Raw genomic sequence first — 20,682 nt, 5'->3', positions numbered from 1 at the left:
TGAATTGTGCCATCCCAAATAAAACCAAGATGCTCTCCTCCAAAAAAAAGAAGACAATATGGTGGTCCCCTGCCATAAACAAACTTTACAACAAAAGGAAAAAAACTGTTGCAGAAAAGAGGAAAATCCCAGGATGCAAAAAACTCCCTTACCAGCCTCAGTAAGAAGCTGAGATCTCTCATAAAATCCTCCAAAGCTAGTTACGAAAATAAAATTGCCAAAGATTCCAAAGACAACCACAAGGGCATTCTATAACTATGTCAAGAATCTAAATGGCAATGCTCAGATCTGCTCTGAGCTACAACAGAATGGCATTAAATATACTGATCCCAAGGATATTGCCAATATCCTAGCAGATAGATTCAGTGCCAACTTCACCCCCCTCTCACCCCCTAAATGGCCCATCTCAATACTGGAAGATTGCCAAATTCTGGTAATAATGGCCACACAGGTAAAAAATGCACTCTCCAAAGCTAAGAATACAGCATCCATGGGACCAGATGACATCCCGGGCTGTGTACTACATGAATTACAAAATGAACTGGCTCCTCACCTAAGTGTCATGTTTAATCATAGCCTCATCTCAGGCTTCATGCCCACTGAGTGGCGCACAGCTACAGTTATCCTACTCCACAAGGGGGATCCACCTTGGATCCTGGGAACTACCGTTCAATCAGTCTGACGAGCCTGATCTGCAAGGCCATGGAACGTATTATCATGGAACTTAGGAACAAAGACATTGGCAACCTTAAAACACTGGACCCCACCCAGTTTGGGTTCATGAAGGGCCGATCTTGTCTCCTGAACCTTATTGACTTCTTTGAATTAGTCTTCAGAGCCATGGACAATGGTAAGACAGTCCACACAGCCTATCTGGACCTCGCCAAGGCCTTTGACACTATCCCCCACTCTGGAATCATAGATAAACTTACTAAGCTGGGCATTAATCCCTACGTCACTCGAAGGGTTGCCAACTGGCTTACTGACAGAACCCACACTGCAAAAGTGACAAGTGGAGTACCTCAGGGTTCAGTCCTGGGACCTCTCGTGTTTGGCATCTACTTCTCTGAAGTACAGGCCAACACTAAGGGACTCTGGCTAACAAAGTTTGCAGATGACTGCAAACCAGGAGCCATTATTGAATCCCCAAATTATGTGGATACTCTACAAAAGAGCCTTACAGAAACAGATGCTTGGTGCCAGAGCCATGGGCTCAAGCTCAATGCCAAGAAATGTATAGTTATCCCCTTTGGGAAAAAACATGTACCCATGAATTATCACATAGGTGGCAGTACACTAAACACCGAAAGTGTGATAACAGACTTAGGGATACAGGTGGACAGTGGTCTCACCTTCAATAACCACATTGCCACAACAGTCAGGAAATCCTTCTATGTGGCACACCTCATCACTAAGGGCTTTTCATCCAGGAAAAAAGGAGGTCATTGTCCCACTGTACTCATCCCTCATTAGACCCATTATAGAATACAATGCCCCATTTGGTATGTACATCTCAAGACATCTGCAACAACTGGAAAGGCTGCAGAAATACCTCACTAAAAGAATCACAGGCCTAAAGCAGATGCCCTATGCTGACCACCTTAAAAAAACTCCAGCTATACTCAGTTGCATATCGTCTACTCCGAGGCAATCACTGCTTAACATACTAGGCCATGTCAAACCCAGAGCTGTTGGACATGCTACACTTAAAGAAATCCCAATCCTTCAGAGCCACACACTCCAGGGATCTAAATCTTGTCATCACAATAAACAAAACATGCTGGAGGGATAGGTACCTGACCCAGAGACTCCCCAGACTCTGGAATATACTGCCCATACATGTCAAGCAGAGTGCCTCTTTGGCCCTCTTCAAAAGGAACCTTGATAATTGAATGGGAGAAAGGAAATTCACCCCGGGGGTCACGTCAGTCGCCCTGCTAGACAGGGGTCCAGGGAAGTAAATAGTGTGGGAAGAAATAACCAGGGAATTGTTATGGCTAGGCTTGTATAGACCCTAGGGCCCATAGCCTAGTACCAAACTATGAACCTATGAACCTATAAAATTGGTGTACTGAATAAAGTAATTATCAAGGTAAGGCAAGTGCTTCTTACAGTATATTACGTGATTCCATAAGTCCACTCACTGTTGCAGCAGGCTTTTTGTTGGTATACTGCATTATCTGCTAGTCATATGAACAGTTTGCATGACATTAAATACTACATGTGCATATGAAATCATCTGTCTTCCATTTATTTAAAACTGAAAAATTATTGCTCTAAAAATAAGCAATGTAATTGTTGCTTAAGCACACAACATTATGTTTTTAATGACATTGGTTAAACTGCTCCATTTTAAGGGATTACATGTATTAATGCCATATCAAGATTTCTGTTTTCAGTCTACCAAATTGATGTAAACCAATGCATGCCTGATATAATCTATACCTGTCACTCATCCATGTCATTGAGGCACTAATACAAAGTCTTTAGCCAATGATCCTGCATCACTGCAGCTAATTAACAGCTGGCTGATGAACTGCAGGTTTGATAAGACAGCAAATTAAGAAGCAGCTGATCCAGATGGGGTTTCATCCTTCTGTTTAATAACCTCTGCTGATTAACTGGCTCCTGTTTTACTCGGATTTTTAATAAATCATTAGAGCTGTGTGAAGTTCCCTTATGTTTCAAACAAGCCACAAACATTCCAGTGCTTAAAAAATCCACTATAACAGGACTGAATGACTACAGGCCTGTTCCTTTGACATCAGTGGTCATGGAGACTTTTGAGAGGCTGGTGTTAGCTCACTTTAGGGATATTACAGCTCCATCATTGGACCCCCTTCAGTTTGGTTATCGAGAGAATTAGTCAATGGATGATGCAGTTAATATGGGCCTGCACTATATCTTACAACATCTTGACAACCCAGGGACATATGCAAGGATTCTGCTTGTGGACTTCAGCTATGTATTTAATACAATAATTTTGGGACTTCTTCACTTGAAACTCTCCCAACTTTCCGTTCTTGTTTCCACCTGTCAGTGGATCATCAATTTTCTAACCAATGGGAAACACCAGGTGAAACTGGGGAAATTTACATCTAGCTATCGCACGATCGATACAGGTGCCCCCCAGGGATGTGTGCTTTCCCCACTGCTATTCTCCCTCTACACTAATGACTGCACCTCTAGGGACCCCTCTGTCAAACATATTAAATTTGCAGATGATACAACTATCATCAGGCTCATCAGGAAGGGTGATGAGTCTGCATACAGATGAGAGGTTGAATAGCTGGCCATTTGGTGTAGTCAGAATAATCTGGAACGGAACACTCTTAAAACTGTGGAGATGACAGTAGACTTTAGGAGTGGTACTACAATATTATCTGCCCTCTTTATATTTAATACTGGTGTGTCAGTTGTGGAATCCTTCAAGTTTTTGGGATCTATAATATCCTGGGACTTGAAGTGGGAGACCAATGTAGGGTCCACCATAAAAAAGACACAACAGCAAATGTACTTTCTGTGACAGCTAAGGAAGTTCAATCTCCCACAGTACCTGTTGATTCAATTCTATACAGCAGTCATTGAGTCTGTTCTCAGCTCATCCATAACAGTGTGGATTGGATTTCTGTCTAAGCAAGACAAAAATAGGTTGCATCGAATAGTCAGGTCTGCCGAAAATATCATTGGTGCTAGTTTGTCCTCCTTACAGGGCCTGTACTATTCCAGAGTCATGAAAATGGGCAGGGAAAAATCATCACCAACCCTTCACATCCAGGCCATCATCTTTTTGAACTATTACCATCAGCTAGTCATTATAGATTAATACGCACCAACAAGCAGGTATAAGAACAGTTTTTTTTCCACAGGCCATCAAGTTCATAAATGGTTAACTCAGCTTATTAGGTTGGGGTATTCTTTTTCCCAAACCTCCAAGGATTCTTCAGTATTGTTTACATATTGTTAATACTTGTTTCTTTCAGAGTTTATTTCAGTATTTCTTGCACTGAGTTGCACTTTGCGCCTTCTATGTATATGTATATGTATATGTATATGTATATGTATATGTATATGTATATGTATACACCACCAAAATCTACACATAGAAACTCAAAAACATTCGCGGAGGCTCTCAATAATAACCTGCCTAAGCAACAGAGACCTCCAAAGCAGAAACACAAGCAACCTCCATCCCCCAACACAACCCAAATGACACATAGCCCACAGATTCAGTGTGCCACTCAAACACAGCCAATAAGGCAAAACAACATACCCAACACACTAGTCATAGGTGACTCTATAGTCAGGCACACTGATGTCCCACTCACCAGGCTAAACAAGGAAAAGGTTACTGTCAGCTGCCTGTCAGGTGCCAGGATCCACCACATAACCCACGCACTCAGGTCACTCCACAACAAGTACATATATGACTCTGTCATTGTCCATGTTGGTGTGAATGACCTGAGACGTACCTCCATGGACTACATGAAAAGAGACATGGAAGAGCTCTGTGATCTTGTAGCCCAGGCAGGTATGACCCTAGCCCTGAGTAGCATTCTGCCATTGCCCAGAATGATACCGCAGTACAAGGACAAAATGATTGATTTCAACAATTGGCTAAGCTTCTGGTGTCATTCAAAGAGGATCCAGTATCTGTCTGCTTGGGATGACATGGTCGACAGACCACGATGCTTTGCCACAGATGGCCTGCACCTGTCGCCCCTAGGATTCCGGATACTGGCTAAGGCTCTTGCTGCCCCTATAGTGCCTTTTTTAGGCAGGGTTCAAGTAACAAATTCACCACCATAACAGGAACAGGCAAGCAAAAACTGAGGGTAATGCTACTCAATGCTAGAAATCTAAATTTCAAAATGCACTCACTCGAGGCACTCCTTAAAATGGAGAACATCAATATCTGTGCAGTGACTGAGACCTGGTTCAAGGCTCCAGAGAGCACCCCTGCACTACCAGGCTATAACTCATACCACACTTTTCAGCCATCTAACCTGGACAGAAACACCAAAGGTGGGGGTGTGTCCATATTCATTAAGGATATCCACACCTCCAGGCTAGTTGCTCAGCATAATGCATCCGAGGTTATCCAAGTGCAACTAACTCTTGGCAAAACTGCAATTCAAATTGTAGCTTGCTACAGATCCCCCACCATGCCCCAGGATTCCCATTCCTCTTTTCTTGATGTGCTGGAAAATATTAGGGTTCAACCAAACATCCTAATAATGGGCGACTTCAACTACCCCACCATTAACTAGGAAAACTACTCATGTACTAACTCCTTAGTGCAACACTTTCTGGAATTCATAAACTCCAATGCCCTAGATCAACTTATCCACAACCCCACCAGAGGCAACAATATCCTAGACCTAGTCATTACCAACATGAGTGACCTGTGTTCCACACCTGAAGTCAACTCCTCGTTGGTCCGATCCCACCATAAGCTAATTACCCTTGATATCCACATCCCACCCCCATCCCCCATTAAGGAAACCACAGTAAGAAATTTCTCCAAAGCCAACTTCATGCTTCTTAAGACAGAAGTAGTGAACTTCATGACACCCATGCAGATGGACAATACAGTTACTACTGCTAAATCCTACACAAATGCACTCTATAAGCACCTACACAACTGCATGGATCATGCTATCCCAAACAGAACCAAGATGCTATCCTCCAAAAAAAGGAAGACAATCTGGTGGTCCCCTGCCGTAAACAAACTGTACAACAGAAGGAAGAAACTGTTGCAAAAGAGAGTAAAATCCCATGAGTGGAGGAGCTCACTGGTCAGCCTCAGTAAGAAGCTGAGATCCCTTATAAGATCCTCCAAAGCTAGCTACGAAAATAAAATTGCCACTAATTCCAAAGACAACCACAAAGCATTCTATAGCTATGTCAAGAATCTCAATGGCAACACCCAGAGCTGCTCTGAGGCATGAAAATTACAAAACCAACTGATATTGTCAACATCCTAGCAGATAGGTTCAGTGCTAACTTTACCCCCCCCCCCCACCCCCTAAAGGGCCCATATCTATACAGGAAGAATGCAGAGTCCTTGTAATCACAACTACGGAGGTGAAAGCTGCACTCTCTAAAGCCAAAAACACAGCATCCATGGGACCGGACAACATCCCAGGCTGCGTTTTACATGAACTTCAGAATGAACTGGCTCCCCACTTAAGCACCATGTTCAATAATAGCCTCACATCAGGCTTTGTGCCCACTGAATGGTGCACAGCAACAGTTATCCCACTCCACAAAGGGGGAGCCACCACTTATCCCGGGAACTATAGACCTATTAGCCTGATGAGCCTGGTCTGCAAAGCCATGGAACGTATCATCATGGAACTCATAAACAAAGACATTGGTAACCTCCAAACTCTGGATCCCACCCAGTTCGGGTTTGTGAAAGGCAGATCATGCCTCCTGAACCTGATTGACTTCTTTGAGGCAGTCACCAAAACCGTAGATGAGGGTAAAGTGGTTCACACAGCCTATCTTGACCTCGCCAAGGTTTTGACACCATCCAACATTCTGGAATTATAGCTAAACTCAATAAACTAGGCATAAATCCCTACGTCACAAGATGGGTTGCCAACTGGCTCACTGACAGAACCCACACTGTAAAAGTTGCAGACTCCAAATCTGACCTCAAAGCAGTGACAAGTGGAGTACCACAGGGTCCCGTCCTGGGACTGCTCCTGTTTGGTATCTACTTCTCTGAAGTACAGGCTAACACAGAAGGCCTCTGCCTAAGGAAGTTCGCAGATGACTGCAAACTAGGAGCCATAGTCAAGTCCCCAAATGATGTGAACATCCTACAGAAGGGCCTCTCTGAGACAGATGCCTGGTGTCAGAGCCATGGTCTCAAGCTCAATGCCAAAAAGTGGAGTGTCATCCCCTTTGGTACAAACTCTGTACCCATGAACTACCACATAGACAGCAATCTACTTAACACTGAATGTGTGATAAGAGACCTTGGGACCCAGGTGGACAGTAGTCTCTCCTTTGATAGTCACATCGCCACAGTAGTCAGGAAGTCCTTCTACGTGGCACACCTCATCATAAAAGGGTTCTCATCCAGGAAAAAAGAGGTCATCATTACCCTCTACTCATCACTCATTAGACCCATTATAGAGTACAACGCCCCTTTTGGAATGTAGCTCACAAGACATCTGTAGCAGCTGGAAAGGCCACAGAAGTACCTCACAAAGAGGATTACTGGACTCAAACAAATGCCCTACACTGACCGCCTCAAAAAACTCCAGCTTTACTCCGTAGTATATCGCCTGCTCAGAGGTGATCTCTGCCTAACATATAAAGCTATGTCAAACCCAGAGCTGTTGGACATGCTACACCTAAAGAAATCCCAATCCCTCCCAGCTACATGCTCTAGGGACCTAAACCTTGTCACCACAATAAACAGGACATGCTGGAGGGATAGATTCCTATCCCAGAGACTTCCCATACTCTGGAACAGGCTACCCATCTATGTCAAGCAAAGTTCTTCATTAGCACTCTTCAAGAAAAATCTTGATGAGTGGATGGGATATAGGAAATACACCCCAGGGATCACTTCTGTGTCTCTGCTCGTCAGTGGCACAGGAAAATAACTTTCTTGGCTGGCGTAAGCCAGGGAACCTTGTTGGCTAGGCTTGCATAGGCCCTTGGGCAGATAGCCTAGTACCTACCTATGAACTTATGAACCAATGTATATGTATATGTATATGTATATGTATATGTATATGTATATGTATATTTACTTTTCTGTCTTTTTCTTAATAGTTGCATGTATGTTATTTGTTTTGTTCTTAATAGTTGTATGAATGTCGTTTATGTAATTCATACTAGGAGAGTCACTGAAACTGGAGTCAAATTCCTTGTGTATGTGCATACTTGGCCAATAAATGTGATTCTGATTCTGATCACAAAGATAGTTCTTAAGAAAACTAGATACAAACAAATAATTGTTTTGCAGTGACACTATCCAAAAACAGAACAGATATTTCTTCTGTGGTAACATTATACGCAATATTAAATTCAAAGTAGAAGCCATTTAGATTGCAAACAGTTCAAGTGCAACACGTGACAAGTACAGATTATCTATGACTTATAAGATGTAGGTAAGGAGGGTTACAATATAGATTTTAAGAATAAATAAAATTAAAGCAGGGAGTGTGAAACATTAGTCACTAAGTAGATAATTGAAGCTAGAAGGGGAGAGAGGCATTCTATTATTGATAAGTCAAGGATAGTGGGGGGTAAGAATACTAGGGTACTTACTGACATAGAACCTGGTTATAAGAGAGTCATAGAAAGTATCTGAAGGAGATGGATAAAGTGAGAATGTCAAAAAGAAACTGAAATGTAAGGTGAGGATTAAGATAGGAAGGTAATTAAGGAAGAGTGGCAGAAAGGTTTGTTGGGTAGAAGGGGATGCATTTTAAAAGCAGATGTGAGCTAACAATGGAAAATTTGAGTTACTCAGGTGATGAGCATGTGCACAACCACACATGATTTAGGTGTTGTCTTAGTAAGGGCTTGAAGAAGGAAAGTTTCATGGTTGTTGTGTTTGTTGTGAGGTCTTTTGATTTACCAGATAAAGGTTTACTGTCATGATTTCTAATTGCCTTAACATTGGAAGGAGCCTTCATTCTTTGATGTTTTTCCTTCTGTGTATGTGAAGAGTGCTTAACTGCCTGCCTTGTCCTTATACCAAGAATGCTTGTCTTAGTGCTGCCACCTGTATTACCACTTCTTTTCACCTGGGTTTTGCTTCAGTACTACTGAGGAAGGAATGGCTGGGGAGGAAGATTCCTGCTGTTGCATTTTTCCAGTGAATCTTCAAAAATAATGCTGCCATTAACTTCACCATTTTTGGAAGGTGGCAGAATTGAATGTTTTACTTTATCAATGTTTTTATAATGCTCCTCTTTCATACTGTACGGACATATAACACAATTACTCAATATTTATAAGAACATTGTGGGATAAAGAACCCATAAATGCACATCTCATACCCTTTTGCACTTAATCACGTTATTTTGGCTGTAATATATGTGTATATTGTTAACAGACGTAGCTCTTCTAACTTGTTTCAGACTTCAGGAAGTGCATCATGTGGTCTCGTATCCTATGTCCACTGTACAATCTGAAGTAAATGCTGAATCATCTAGCTGCATGAATTCTCTGTCCACCTCTTTATTTAGGTCACCCTGATTACCAGATATTATGTTGCATTGTCTTTCTTTTGAAAAAATCATGTCAATACAAATGCCCAGAAACCTTTTTCCTTAGGGTAATTTTTACTAGATCTCAAAATTTTGCACTCAGAAATTCAAATTATTCTGAATGTGAGGAGAATATCCATGAAACCCGAAAGACAGAGTTTGATATATTTTTCCATATCACAGAGGAAGAAGCCCTGATGGTTTGTAAGAACATGTCTGAGTATTAAAAGGGAGAAAGAAAGAATATTGCTCTGATGAAACAAATGTTTCAGAACTGTTGTGAGCTGAGAAAGAACCTATCATATAGCCATTATTTGTTCTTCTAAAAAGCACAAGATCCCATCATGTTTATAGATGCTAATGTTACTGAATTAAAGAATGGAGCCAAAGACTATGAATTTGGTAGGTTAAATGATTCATTAGTCAGAGCTTTCTTTTCCAATTGGCTGTTCTCATTATGGATCACCACAGCAGATCATCGGTTTCCATTTTTTCCTGCCCTCTGCATCTTGCTCTGTCACACCAACCACCTGCATGACCTCTCTCACCACATCCATAAACCTTATCTTAGGCCTTCCTCTTTTCCTCTTACCTGGCAGCTTCATCCTTAGCATCCTTTTCCCAATATACCCAGCATCCCTCCTCAGCAAATGTCCAAACCAATGCAATGTTGCCTCTCTGGCTTTATCTCCAAACCGTCCAACCTGGGCTGACCTTCTAATATACTTATTCCTAATCCTGTCTACCCTCATCACACTCAGTGCAAATCTTAACATCTTTAACTCATCCAGCTCTGACTCCTGCCTTTTTGTCAATGGCACTGTCTCCAACCCATATAAAATAGCTGGTCTCACTACCCTCTTGTAGACCTTCCCTTTCACTCTTACGGTCATTAGTCAGAGCAGTAATTATGAATGATATTAGAAATTATCAACTGAGAGGTAGATTACTGATATAATCAGATTTAACACTAAGTACATTGCTTGATGTGTGAGCAGCATATATATATATATATATATATATATATATATATATATATATATATATATATATATATATCAATATATTGTCACTTTTTAAAAAGCTCACAGGAGAATTTGATATGTGTAGTGTGGCTTGTGTGAAGGAACAGTTGAAATCAATTTAAAATAGTTAAAATTAGTCAGGAAATGTGTCAAAGATAATTCAGCATAAGGTATTTTCAAGCATGACAAAAATTAATATCCTGTGATTAACCAAAGATGTGAAAAAAAAAAATCTCTTTGATAAAGTGTCAAATGAGAAAATGTATTTTCATTCAAAAGGCTTGCATATTTTTAAACAGAGTGATGAACATGGTTTGCACTGTGACTGTGTACAGAAGAAAAAGTGGATAAAAGTACAGAAAATCTGCAACCAGAAATGAGTTGGAAATCTGAGAAAAATCTTAAAATTAATAACCAAAAGTGGTTATTTAGACTAGACACTGGTACAGAGTATAATACAGTGTTTGCTCAAATGTTAGAAGCAATGTGTCTGAAAGAGAATGATACGAAAGTGGCATTACACAAATTATTTACTTATTCTCATCACCATGTAAAAGAAAATGGTACGTGTGAATGTAAGAATAATAAATGTAAGAGTGAATTTCATACAGCTGCTGCAGTAAACAAATCACCAGTTCTGGGTCATTGAACTTGTGAAAAGGTTAGTTCGTGGAAATTAATTCACACTGACAATGCATAGTTACAGTGTGGCTCAAAATATTCAGTCTGATGATTTTCTTAGAGTACAAATATTTATTTACTAGCATGGTCTGTGTGCAAGGAGCTTATTGTATTCACACAGACTCTACAGTGATAACAAAAGTGCATGCTTCTGGAAAAATTATAGTAGCTTTACAGAATAGACTCAAGAAGGAGATCAGCCACATGAAGAAAATGGTTGTGATTAAGAAACAGAATGTGCTTACTAAATGCATTGCCAGCATGGTAACTTGTGAAGCCAGATAAAGTGTATATCTGTACAGAACTATAAGGTCTTAATATAACTATAAAGAGAGTTCTCTCTACTTTGCCAACTGAAGAAGCTGTGTGTTTTCGCCAGGAGAAAAAACAATATTTCTCTCAACTCAATAGAAGCCAAAGACTTTGGCAAACAAAGCTTGATACAGAGACTGTGATCATGATGCCCCCAGCTGAAAAGTAATGAGAGATATGTCCATATAGATCAAAAAGGTATCCCACAGGGTATTTCCAGAATCTGGAGAACAGAAGAGTGCTCATCTGAGTGTAGGGCATCCTGAAAGGGTGTCTGATTGGGGCTTTACTGCAACACTCATCTGATTCTAGAACATCTTGACAGAGTGTCTGATTGGCACTTTACTGCGATGCTTGTCCGAGTCCAGAGCATCCTGACAGACTGATTGTTATTGCAGTGCTCATCTGAGTCTAGAGCATCCTGTAGAGTGCCTGATTAGTAGTAAATCAACATCAGCAATGCAGATCTCAGCCTGTCAAAGTACTTTTGAGTCTGGCAATTAATGAAGCTGCTAAAGTACTCAGCACCAGGGACCGAAAACTGTTTACTGTGTTTGAATTTGAACTGCATTTAATGAATGTGCTGCTGCTGTTATAATAAAGTATATTAACTCTGTAGCTGAAAATTAAAAGTCTTTAATATTTTATGCATTTGACAACATTCTAAAATATAGAAATGCATTTTTTATAGAAGTAATGCCCAGGCAAGCTGGTAATGAAAGATAGCATATTGCTGTTAAATGCCTTCTATTTGCAAATGCAGTTTTGCCTTAGTATAAAATTTAAAATTTTACCTTTTGAAAAAAGAGACTATTTTATATATGTATACATCTGTAAGAGAAATGAAGCCTAAAACCTGTGTAAGAGAATGTACATGATGTTCTCTCTGTCCTATATCTATTGCTCCACCTGAAGTAAATGCTATTGATGCTAGCCACAGACCACATGCTGTCTGTCCTCATCTCTTCATATTTAGGCCAGCCTGACTAAAACATGTAGACTGTTCAGATGATTTTGGATGAGAAATGGATATAGGTGATGGCTCAAATCAACACTGCTTTACTGTTGCATAAACTAAACTTTGTTTCATTGTGAAGCAATACTAGAAGGCATGCAGAAATGCGTACTGTCTTATACTGTAATGTGGCGGCTATGCTGAAAATGGTGGGCAGCACTTGTTAGGAATGCTGAAAATCTGGTGCTTGGTACTGACAACTGGGGGAAGGAAGCATCAACTCCAAATTATGAATCAGCAGCATGACATAACCTGAAGTAAGACACATTACTTCCTTTAGCATATAAGGAAGATATTGTTGCAGAATTCCTCTGTCTAGTTACTGTCTTTTTCTCTAGACTGGCATTTTCACATAACTGATTAAGGATTATTCATAATAAGCATTATGTGCAGAAAGGACTTTTTGATTGCAACTGTCTGTCATTTGAACAGGTTATCTGCATTTACAAAACTGTTTGGGATAGCTGCTATACTGATGACCATTTATGGGTCTTACCTGTCTTGGCTGGTTGACCTTTGCCCCCAGAGACAGTAGTAAACGAACAACATCTACATATCCTCCTTGGGCTGCTAAAAAAAGGGCTGTAGCACCATCCTGAAAGAGAAGAATCAATACTTTTTACCGCACAACGCATTTCAAATGAACTTAATTACATTTATAGCCACATTTGACAGTATATGCCAGTACCTTTAAAAGTAAAAAACAATGTAACTTGCAGTAAGGAGTGTCCTATAACTAAGTACATATACTACCTTTATTGCAGATTACTTCACACATTTTTCTAACTAGCTGGGCACACTTCAAAGATCCTTTCCTGCTTCTTGATTAAAATATCAGGAACTATGTGTTTTGTGTAATATCAGTAATACGTAAAAGAATATCATGACAACATCCATCATTTTATATTTGCTATTTGATAAGAAACTTCATTCCTGACTACAACACACCTGATGTTATAGAATTTAATGACATTTTGTTAACTCATTTTCAGTGTCCCACTCATCACTTCCCCATTAAAGAATGCATACAATTGACTGATGTTTTAAAATGGCACGTTGGTGTCCATTGCATAACCTCTGATTGTTTAACAGGTCTTTCACTGCTGTCAGACACCCAAGACTTGAAATGCATTAAAATTAGCTTTCTGTACTGTTCTGTGAAGGACACCTGGTGGATCACTGGCACAGATGGGCATTTCCTAGGTCATAAAAATGCATGAATGTTTTGTGACATCTGGTTAAATAATACAGAGAGGTGAGTGGCTAGGTACTGGGAATTATATATTTGGTTGAAGCCAGTATCTGTAAATTTAGATTAATCTGGATTGACTTGTCAAGTCTGATGTTGCTGTACTCTTTTCCAGAAGGTACAGAATGCAGATTCAAGTGATGGTGAAAGATAAAAAGCAGAAAGGGACCAAGGGGCAGGACTTTTAGAAAGACTATTCATAGCTGGTCAGAATAGACAAAGACTGCAGAGGATTGACGCATAAGGAGGAGAGACAAAGTAAGACAGAAGAAGTGATGGGAAACTGAGAAGATGGGCATCAGTCAACTTATGAAGTGGTGAAGAGCAATGGACAAAGCAATGGAAATGTGTTACAGGTTATGGGAGTTAGCACAGGAGTCAGATAAGCAAATGAGCATTTTGCCACCCAATCTACATAGGAGTCACTGCCAAAGATGGCATCTGTGAACTGCACTGACCTCAAAGTGCATGTATCCATCATAAGGAAGAGGGGTACATGTGGATGTTGCCACCATGATTAAAGATAATTTCTTCACCCGAGCATCATACTTGTCACCAATCAGCAGATGTATAGGTCTGAGATTCAGGCACAGACACTGCTTTGAACACCAAGGTAGAGTGTGTGAATCTGCAGCTTGACATGTGTGGAGAACTGATGGTCTGTAGCGCATGCTGAGTAACATGGCATACAAGGACCTGCAGCAAATAGACCTGCTGAGGACTGCAGTGGCCCACTTGGCATCCACTGGTACATCCATGAGGATACTAGCAAAAGTCCACTATAGACACGCAAGTGTCCAGATGTGCAGTGCATGACCACAGGCAAGACTCATGCAGATATCATACAATGTGCCAGACCTACATCACTGTTACCCTTGGTTAAAGCTACTTCTACACTTAGGTGTGGGCATATTTATGGTCAGTGCTAATGCTCATCAATTGCAAGGATACTTCACTGTGCCAGCCACTCTGTGCCTCACAGTTCCACACCATCACTATCCCCTTTAGGCCTACTGAGTTAAATGCCTAGCTGTGGCTACCCTCTGGGTCATGGATGCTGTTTACATCTTTGCCGGTATACATAGGGAGCCACAACAGGGTTCCTGCACTTATTCTCAGAGTGTTACACTTTCCCTCATGCAGGTTGCACTCAGTCCTGACACTGCAGGGCCACATAGTTTGATTGGTCCACATTTATGATGTTGAAGCGCCACCTTGACATTCAGGATGTGATTTCTGACATCTCCCGACTTGCTATCTACATGTGTGGTTACCACGGCTACCTTCCATAACCCTTGCATCTATGGTAGCATTGCTGCCACTTCTTACTGTACCCCACCCTAACTATGTAAATGATGGTGATTGTGCCCTGTCCCACTGCTGGTGTGGATAAGGTAATGTCTGATGCACAGCATGGCCAGTCAATGCACTGTAATGCACAGCCTGGGTATGTTAATGTAGGCATCAGTTTTATTCAGTGTTGCTTTTATGTCCAGTAGTTATGCACCAGGCACTGCACCTTTGCAAGTGTGATGATATATTGCACCTTTTCCTGTTTCTCATGGTGTATTGCTCTAGCCTGTTCCTTTGATGACTCCTCATCCATCTCCTCCTTCACTATTTTCACAGGCACATCCAGTGAACTGACAATGTTTTCAGGTCACATACGCTTGTGTGTTACCATACTGTATAACACAGAAAAGATCACAAATATCTTACTGTAGGCCTCAGGTATATACTGCAGTGTTCCACCAGATGTATCTAGTGGTAGCGAGCCTTTATCATTTAATGATGTCCTAGATCTGTGACAGCGAAGCATTGTATACTGTCACTTCTATGGTATGGGGGCACCTTTAACACACAACTGCTCACACCATTATAAATGTCCTGCTGTCTAGGTTTGGAAGAGTAGCATATCCAGGACTCTGTGGCGGGCAATGTGTGTATTTGCAAACTAGGTAACCCTGTGGAAAGTCACCCTATATGAAACACTAGTAGAGGCCACACATGTGCTAGATGTGTAAGTCATGGAAGCTGCCTGGATAACAGACAGACAGACACCTTGTATATAATACCCTGTGCATTGCACACATCTGGCAGTCAATGTAATGAAAGCTCTTCTGGTTGATATATTGGATGTCACATGGAGAAGATGGGGCCTTGATGGTAATGCGGGTGTAATCAGTGGCTCCCATGATCTCATGGAAATGGGCTGTTTTGTAGAGTGTCTAAACAGTGGTGGTGGTTTTCTCCTTTGTTGTCCATGGAAGACAGATGTGCTCATCCACATGTGCAGTGATGTTGGATATGCAGAGCCGCCACCTGTGTATAGCCTCTCAGATGCTGAAAAGTCCCTTTATCAAGGATATTTAAGGCTTCACTATCTTCATGTCCACTGGCATAGGCATGCCATGTGACAACTTTGATTCCATTTGTAGGCATGTCTGCTAACTCTTACAAGGATCTGTATACACACAGTAGCCATCAGCAATGTCCTGATCATGGATATGATGGCACAGCAACTACTGGTGGACCTGCCTGTGACTTGGGGGGAGATGATGCACAACATTGTGAACACTGGCTGTGACAGTGGCTACTAACATAAGTTGCTGTGATAATTGTGACCCTATTTCTAGCATCATAATGTAAAAGCTCTTGCCCACCAAAAGCCCTTGGAATTTAACACAGATGATTGTCACAGCTCTTTCTGTTAAGTGTTTACACAATTATGAATATCGCATTGTATGTTCATATGCACATTGAATATCCTGATAATAATTGTATATATAGTAAGATTAATACACTGAGCTATGATAGTAAAATGAAGAGAAAGAGACCAAACACAGCCTATAGAACATTTATGGTCAGTAGCAAGTGGAAGGGGGATTGCGTCATTCCAGCTGACAGAATGTGCATTCCACTTTTAAGCTAGCAAGTACTAAGGAAGGCCCCTTAAAAATGCTAGTATAAAAACTGTACTAGGATTCAGATGCAAACTGTAGGGTGATAACTATTAATAAGACTGTTAAACAGCTGCTGTCTATAAGGTAGGTCCTGTAAATGTATGTAAAGTTGTGGTGAGGGTTACAGGTGTTCTTAGATATAGATACAGATTACAGTAAGGGATAAAGCATAATTCTGAGGAGCTGAGTGGGAACTTGGATGCTATCTACAAGAGAAGGACAGACAGCTAATCACTTCTGTAAAAGAGTGAGGAAGGATTAGTGGAAAAAGATGTAATGAGTGCAAAGGTTATGGAAGGGAATGATGATGTGAAGGGCACTCTGATGCAATGATAACCTGTCTTCAGAAGCATGAGTTGATAAGGTGAATAAAATGGGGGTGTGAATGATAATTTATGATGAAGAAAGAAAACAGATATAGGACAGGCACTCTAGTGTTAACATTTACATGGGTGATGCTTTTACAGCAGGCTACCTAATGGCGCCAATGTGAAAGCTTATGCAATATTTAAAAATAAGAACCACAGGAATTTTAGCAACACTATAATCGTGTGTTAACCAGGGCAGAATGGCAACTCAATAGTAACGTCTCTCCCTCACATCAGCTGGGTCCCAGAGTCAGTGGTGATTCCTGGTCACTGGCTATGTGTAGTCTGCATGTTTTTTTCTGTGTCTATGAGGGCTATCTCTGTACAGTCCGGTTTATTCCACTTTCCAAAAACATGGTTGATTCTAGTACCTAAATTATCTGGATCTACTTCATATGGTCGATATTTCTGAATTTTGCCATTCATATGGCCGAGACCATATGACCAACATTCGAAATGTCGACCATACAATAAAAAAATAAAAAAAAAAAAAAACTTACCTTCACGCTGCTAGCAGGGGGGGGGGCTACACCCCCCTGCACCCCCCACCCCCCAGAACTTAAATATACCAACTCTGAGATCACACTACAGTGCGGAAGTGGAAATCTTTCCATTCTGCACTGTACGGAGATGCCGGTTCCCCATGATCGACATTTTGAATGTCGATCATATGGTCTCGGCCATATGAATGTCGACATTCTGAAATGTCGACAATGTGAACAGAACCCAATTATCTATATACCTAAATCTATAAATGCATCTTTCTGTCTAACTAATGTTTACCATTGTTGTAATTTGAATTGCAGTAAAAAGGATTCATAGGCCAAACTACACACTTGGTTAAAAAATAATGAACAAATAAAATAAAGCTTGAAGAACAAAAGCTGGAAGACCACCATTCAGGATGTTCCTGGTCATACCTGACTACTGTAAATCCTAAACAGTAGATGATAATACTTGCACAACTTGGAAGACAAATGTATTTGGTGTCCTTATAAACTCATAGCTGTAGCAGAGCATACTGTTTACTAAGCTGTCTAATGTTAGTTGTATTGCCAATGTGGTTTTGTTTTACTCTGAATATTGTTTTGTTAAACAAGAAATATATTTATTAAATTATCACCTATGACATAGGCAATTTTACATTTATATAAATGAAGACAAACCATACTGGCAGAATTCCGGTTGCAAACATTATACATTACAGTGTTGACACAATTGTAGTTGCAAACATTATACATCACTTATAATCTATCCAGTCATTGTCAATTGAACATTACATAGCTCATTCAAATCCTGCCTTCTTTTAAACCTTTTTCCTCCTCTGTGTATATTGTTCCCAGAATTCCCATTTTTCCTATGTAATTTGCTTCTACCCTTTTCTAAAGATCCCAATTCCAGTTGTTTTACCTCTGTTACTAAATTTGCTACTTGTAGTACAGTTGGTTTAGACTTTGATTTCCATTTTCTACCAATTACTTTTTGGCAGCTGACATAATTATACTCAGCAAGGCCTTACTATGTCTACATAACTCTGATTCTGTATCATAGCTCAGAAAAAATAATTTCCTTAGTTACACCGACTTGCACACCCAGTATCTCTGACAGAGCAGTATGCAGGTATAATTTAAAGTCTGTCAACTCATTACCCTCTGAGAAAATATGTTCCCAGTTACCTTTTTCTTCCTCATCACACCTCCAACATTTGCTGTCGACTTGAGGAAAAAATCTATGGAGTCTACTCTGGGTATTAAAATACCTATGTAAATGCTTCCAAGAAAAGATCCTAAATCTTCTAGACTTTCTTGCATATTTGGGAGACATGCACATATCTCTCTATTGTTTCTTTGTAAATTGCTTTTCCAATCTCTCTTCCCAATCTTTTTTAACCTCCTTTGATTGATTCTTTTAGTTATCATGCAATATTGTATATGCTCTACTAATTATTCCTTTTTTTAATGGCAGCTTCTGTTCTAGATTCTACTAAAAACTCTACCAGTGCTAGTCTTTAATTTAGGACCCCCTATTTCTTTCTCTTTGCCTGTATTCTGATATCAATCCTTGACAGAGAAGGAAATCTCTAACCTGCAGTCCAAATAAATTATTGGCCTCTTCCCATTCTATTACCTTTCCCTCTCTAGTTATTTGCTCTCAATACCTTGGTTTTTCTCCAATAGATTCCTGCTCCCTCTTGGCTATTTTCGGTATCCTTAATTGCAGTAATCCTTAAGGTCAGAATCTCCTTTCTCCAATCCCGTCTTTGCTTAGTTCTTAGTACTTTCTGCTACTTTGTGAATACTGTTCAGTATGATTATTGGCATTCCTCAAAGGTCTGTATCCAAAATCCCAGTCTCTCCTTGTTTCTTGAGCTTCCCCCCTGTTTCATCATTATCGCTTTCCACTTTGAATTATAATTTTCTGCTTGTGCTATGTATAGTAGTCTTAACTGTATTGCTTTGAAATACCAAATCAAATCGGGTAATGCCAATCCACCTTGCTCTATTGGAAGAATCAGCTTATCCCAGTTGACTCTTGCTACCCCCCTCCCCGATAAAATCTTTCAACTATTTATTAATTGATATCCACAACTTCTCCTCTGGTTGATAAAAATATGCCTGACCTATGTATAAGACCAAAGGGCTTACACACACGCACACACACACACACACACACACACACACACACACACACACACACACACACACACGTGCAGAAATGTGTAAAAATTGCATTCATGTTACACAGACTCCTATACAAACACAAAATATCATGAGTGTGCTCAGTTACATATTTGCCATTTATGTCATAAAGTATCACTTAGGCAAAGCATAGTTTTATAACAGATAAATGTAAATGAATTGCAGTTTATTAAATAAGCACACAGTGTTATTTGCTGTACATGTGACATAAACAGATCAGAATAATGAATTAAATTCAAGTATAGCAAACATTTCCCATAATTACAGGTCACAGAATATAATTTTCAAAACATGAAGTTGCAGATATAGTGGAAACTTTAACATGGATACTTTGCAACCACTAACAATATTATGTTTGTTATTTTTCTCCTAATTCCCCATGTCAGGTTTGTTTTTTTTAATATTTTTCCTGAAGCCTCATTCTTGGTTTCCAGTGACAGCTTTATTTTGTTCATTTTACTTTTATCCTTTTCTGCTGCTGTTGGTAAAAGTTACAGTACCAGCTATATACTGCATGACTTGTAGCGTTTCCAATATTTCTTTCTTTCTTATTCATTTATTATTTCATCCATATCACCCACTGCTTATGCAACATTTCCTCCCTACAGTAAATATTTCTTTTTCTCTCCTGATTTACTTTCATTATATGTTTCCATCAATAATATTTTCTTAATTTACTCTATTGTGTTTTCTATACCCAGATTTACCCATCTTTTTTCCAAACCTATCATATTAGATTACAATGCTCCCCATGAACACATTTCTTCTTTATTAAAAATGTTTGTCTGACAGCATGTGTGACAGAACCTCGGTGTAACAGATGTTCCTTACAAAAAATGCTCAGTGTTTCCATTCATTTCAACTGATCTTTCTTAATCCTGTTCACTATTACTTTATTTGTTTTACATTTAAACTTGCTATCAATGCTTTGCTTAAATTATTGCCAAAAAACATATTGTAAGGCAACGGATATGTTAAAAAGATTCCAAAGTTCTATTCGTGGTACCCACTGGTTGCTTTTTATTCGTCATCACTTAAAGGGTAAAAGAGAAATAGTGCATAGCATAACTGATTCTGTAAAATGGCATACATGCTGTTTTAGATGTTAAGGATATAAACAAGTATGTT

The 20,682-nt window shown here is 39.9% G+C and overlaps 1 protein-coding gene across 2 annotated transcripts in view; it reads right to left on the bottom strand.

The window, feature by feature from the left end:
- ANKRD29 (ankyrin repeat domain 29) overlaps positions 1–20,682 on the bottom strand; it is a 648,684-nt gene that overhangs the window by 355,829 nt on the left and 272,173 nt on the right. For both annotated transcript variants that reach the window (XM_044065358.1, XM_044065359.1), the window contains exon 6: positions 12,772–12,870. In XM_044065358.1, the coding sequence (XP_043921293.1) occupies positions 12,772–12,870 (99 nt within the window). The remainder of the gene's footprint in view (positions 1–12,771; positions 12,871–20,682) is intronic.

Source organism: Protopterus annectens, chromosome 3.part0, assembly GCF_019279795.1.
Source record: "Protopterus annectens isolate FY-2018-M chromosome 3.part0, PAN1.0, whole genome shotgun sequence".
NCBI lineage: Eukaryota > Metazoa > Chordata > Ceratodontiformes > Protopteridae > Protopterus > Protopterus annectens.
The sequence above is the reverse complement of the archived record's forward strand: the minus strand, read 5'-3'. Positions and strand labels throughout refer to the sequence as shown.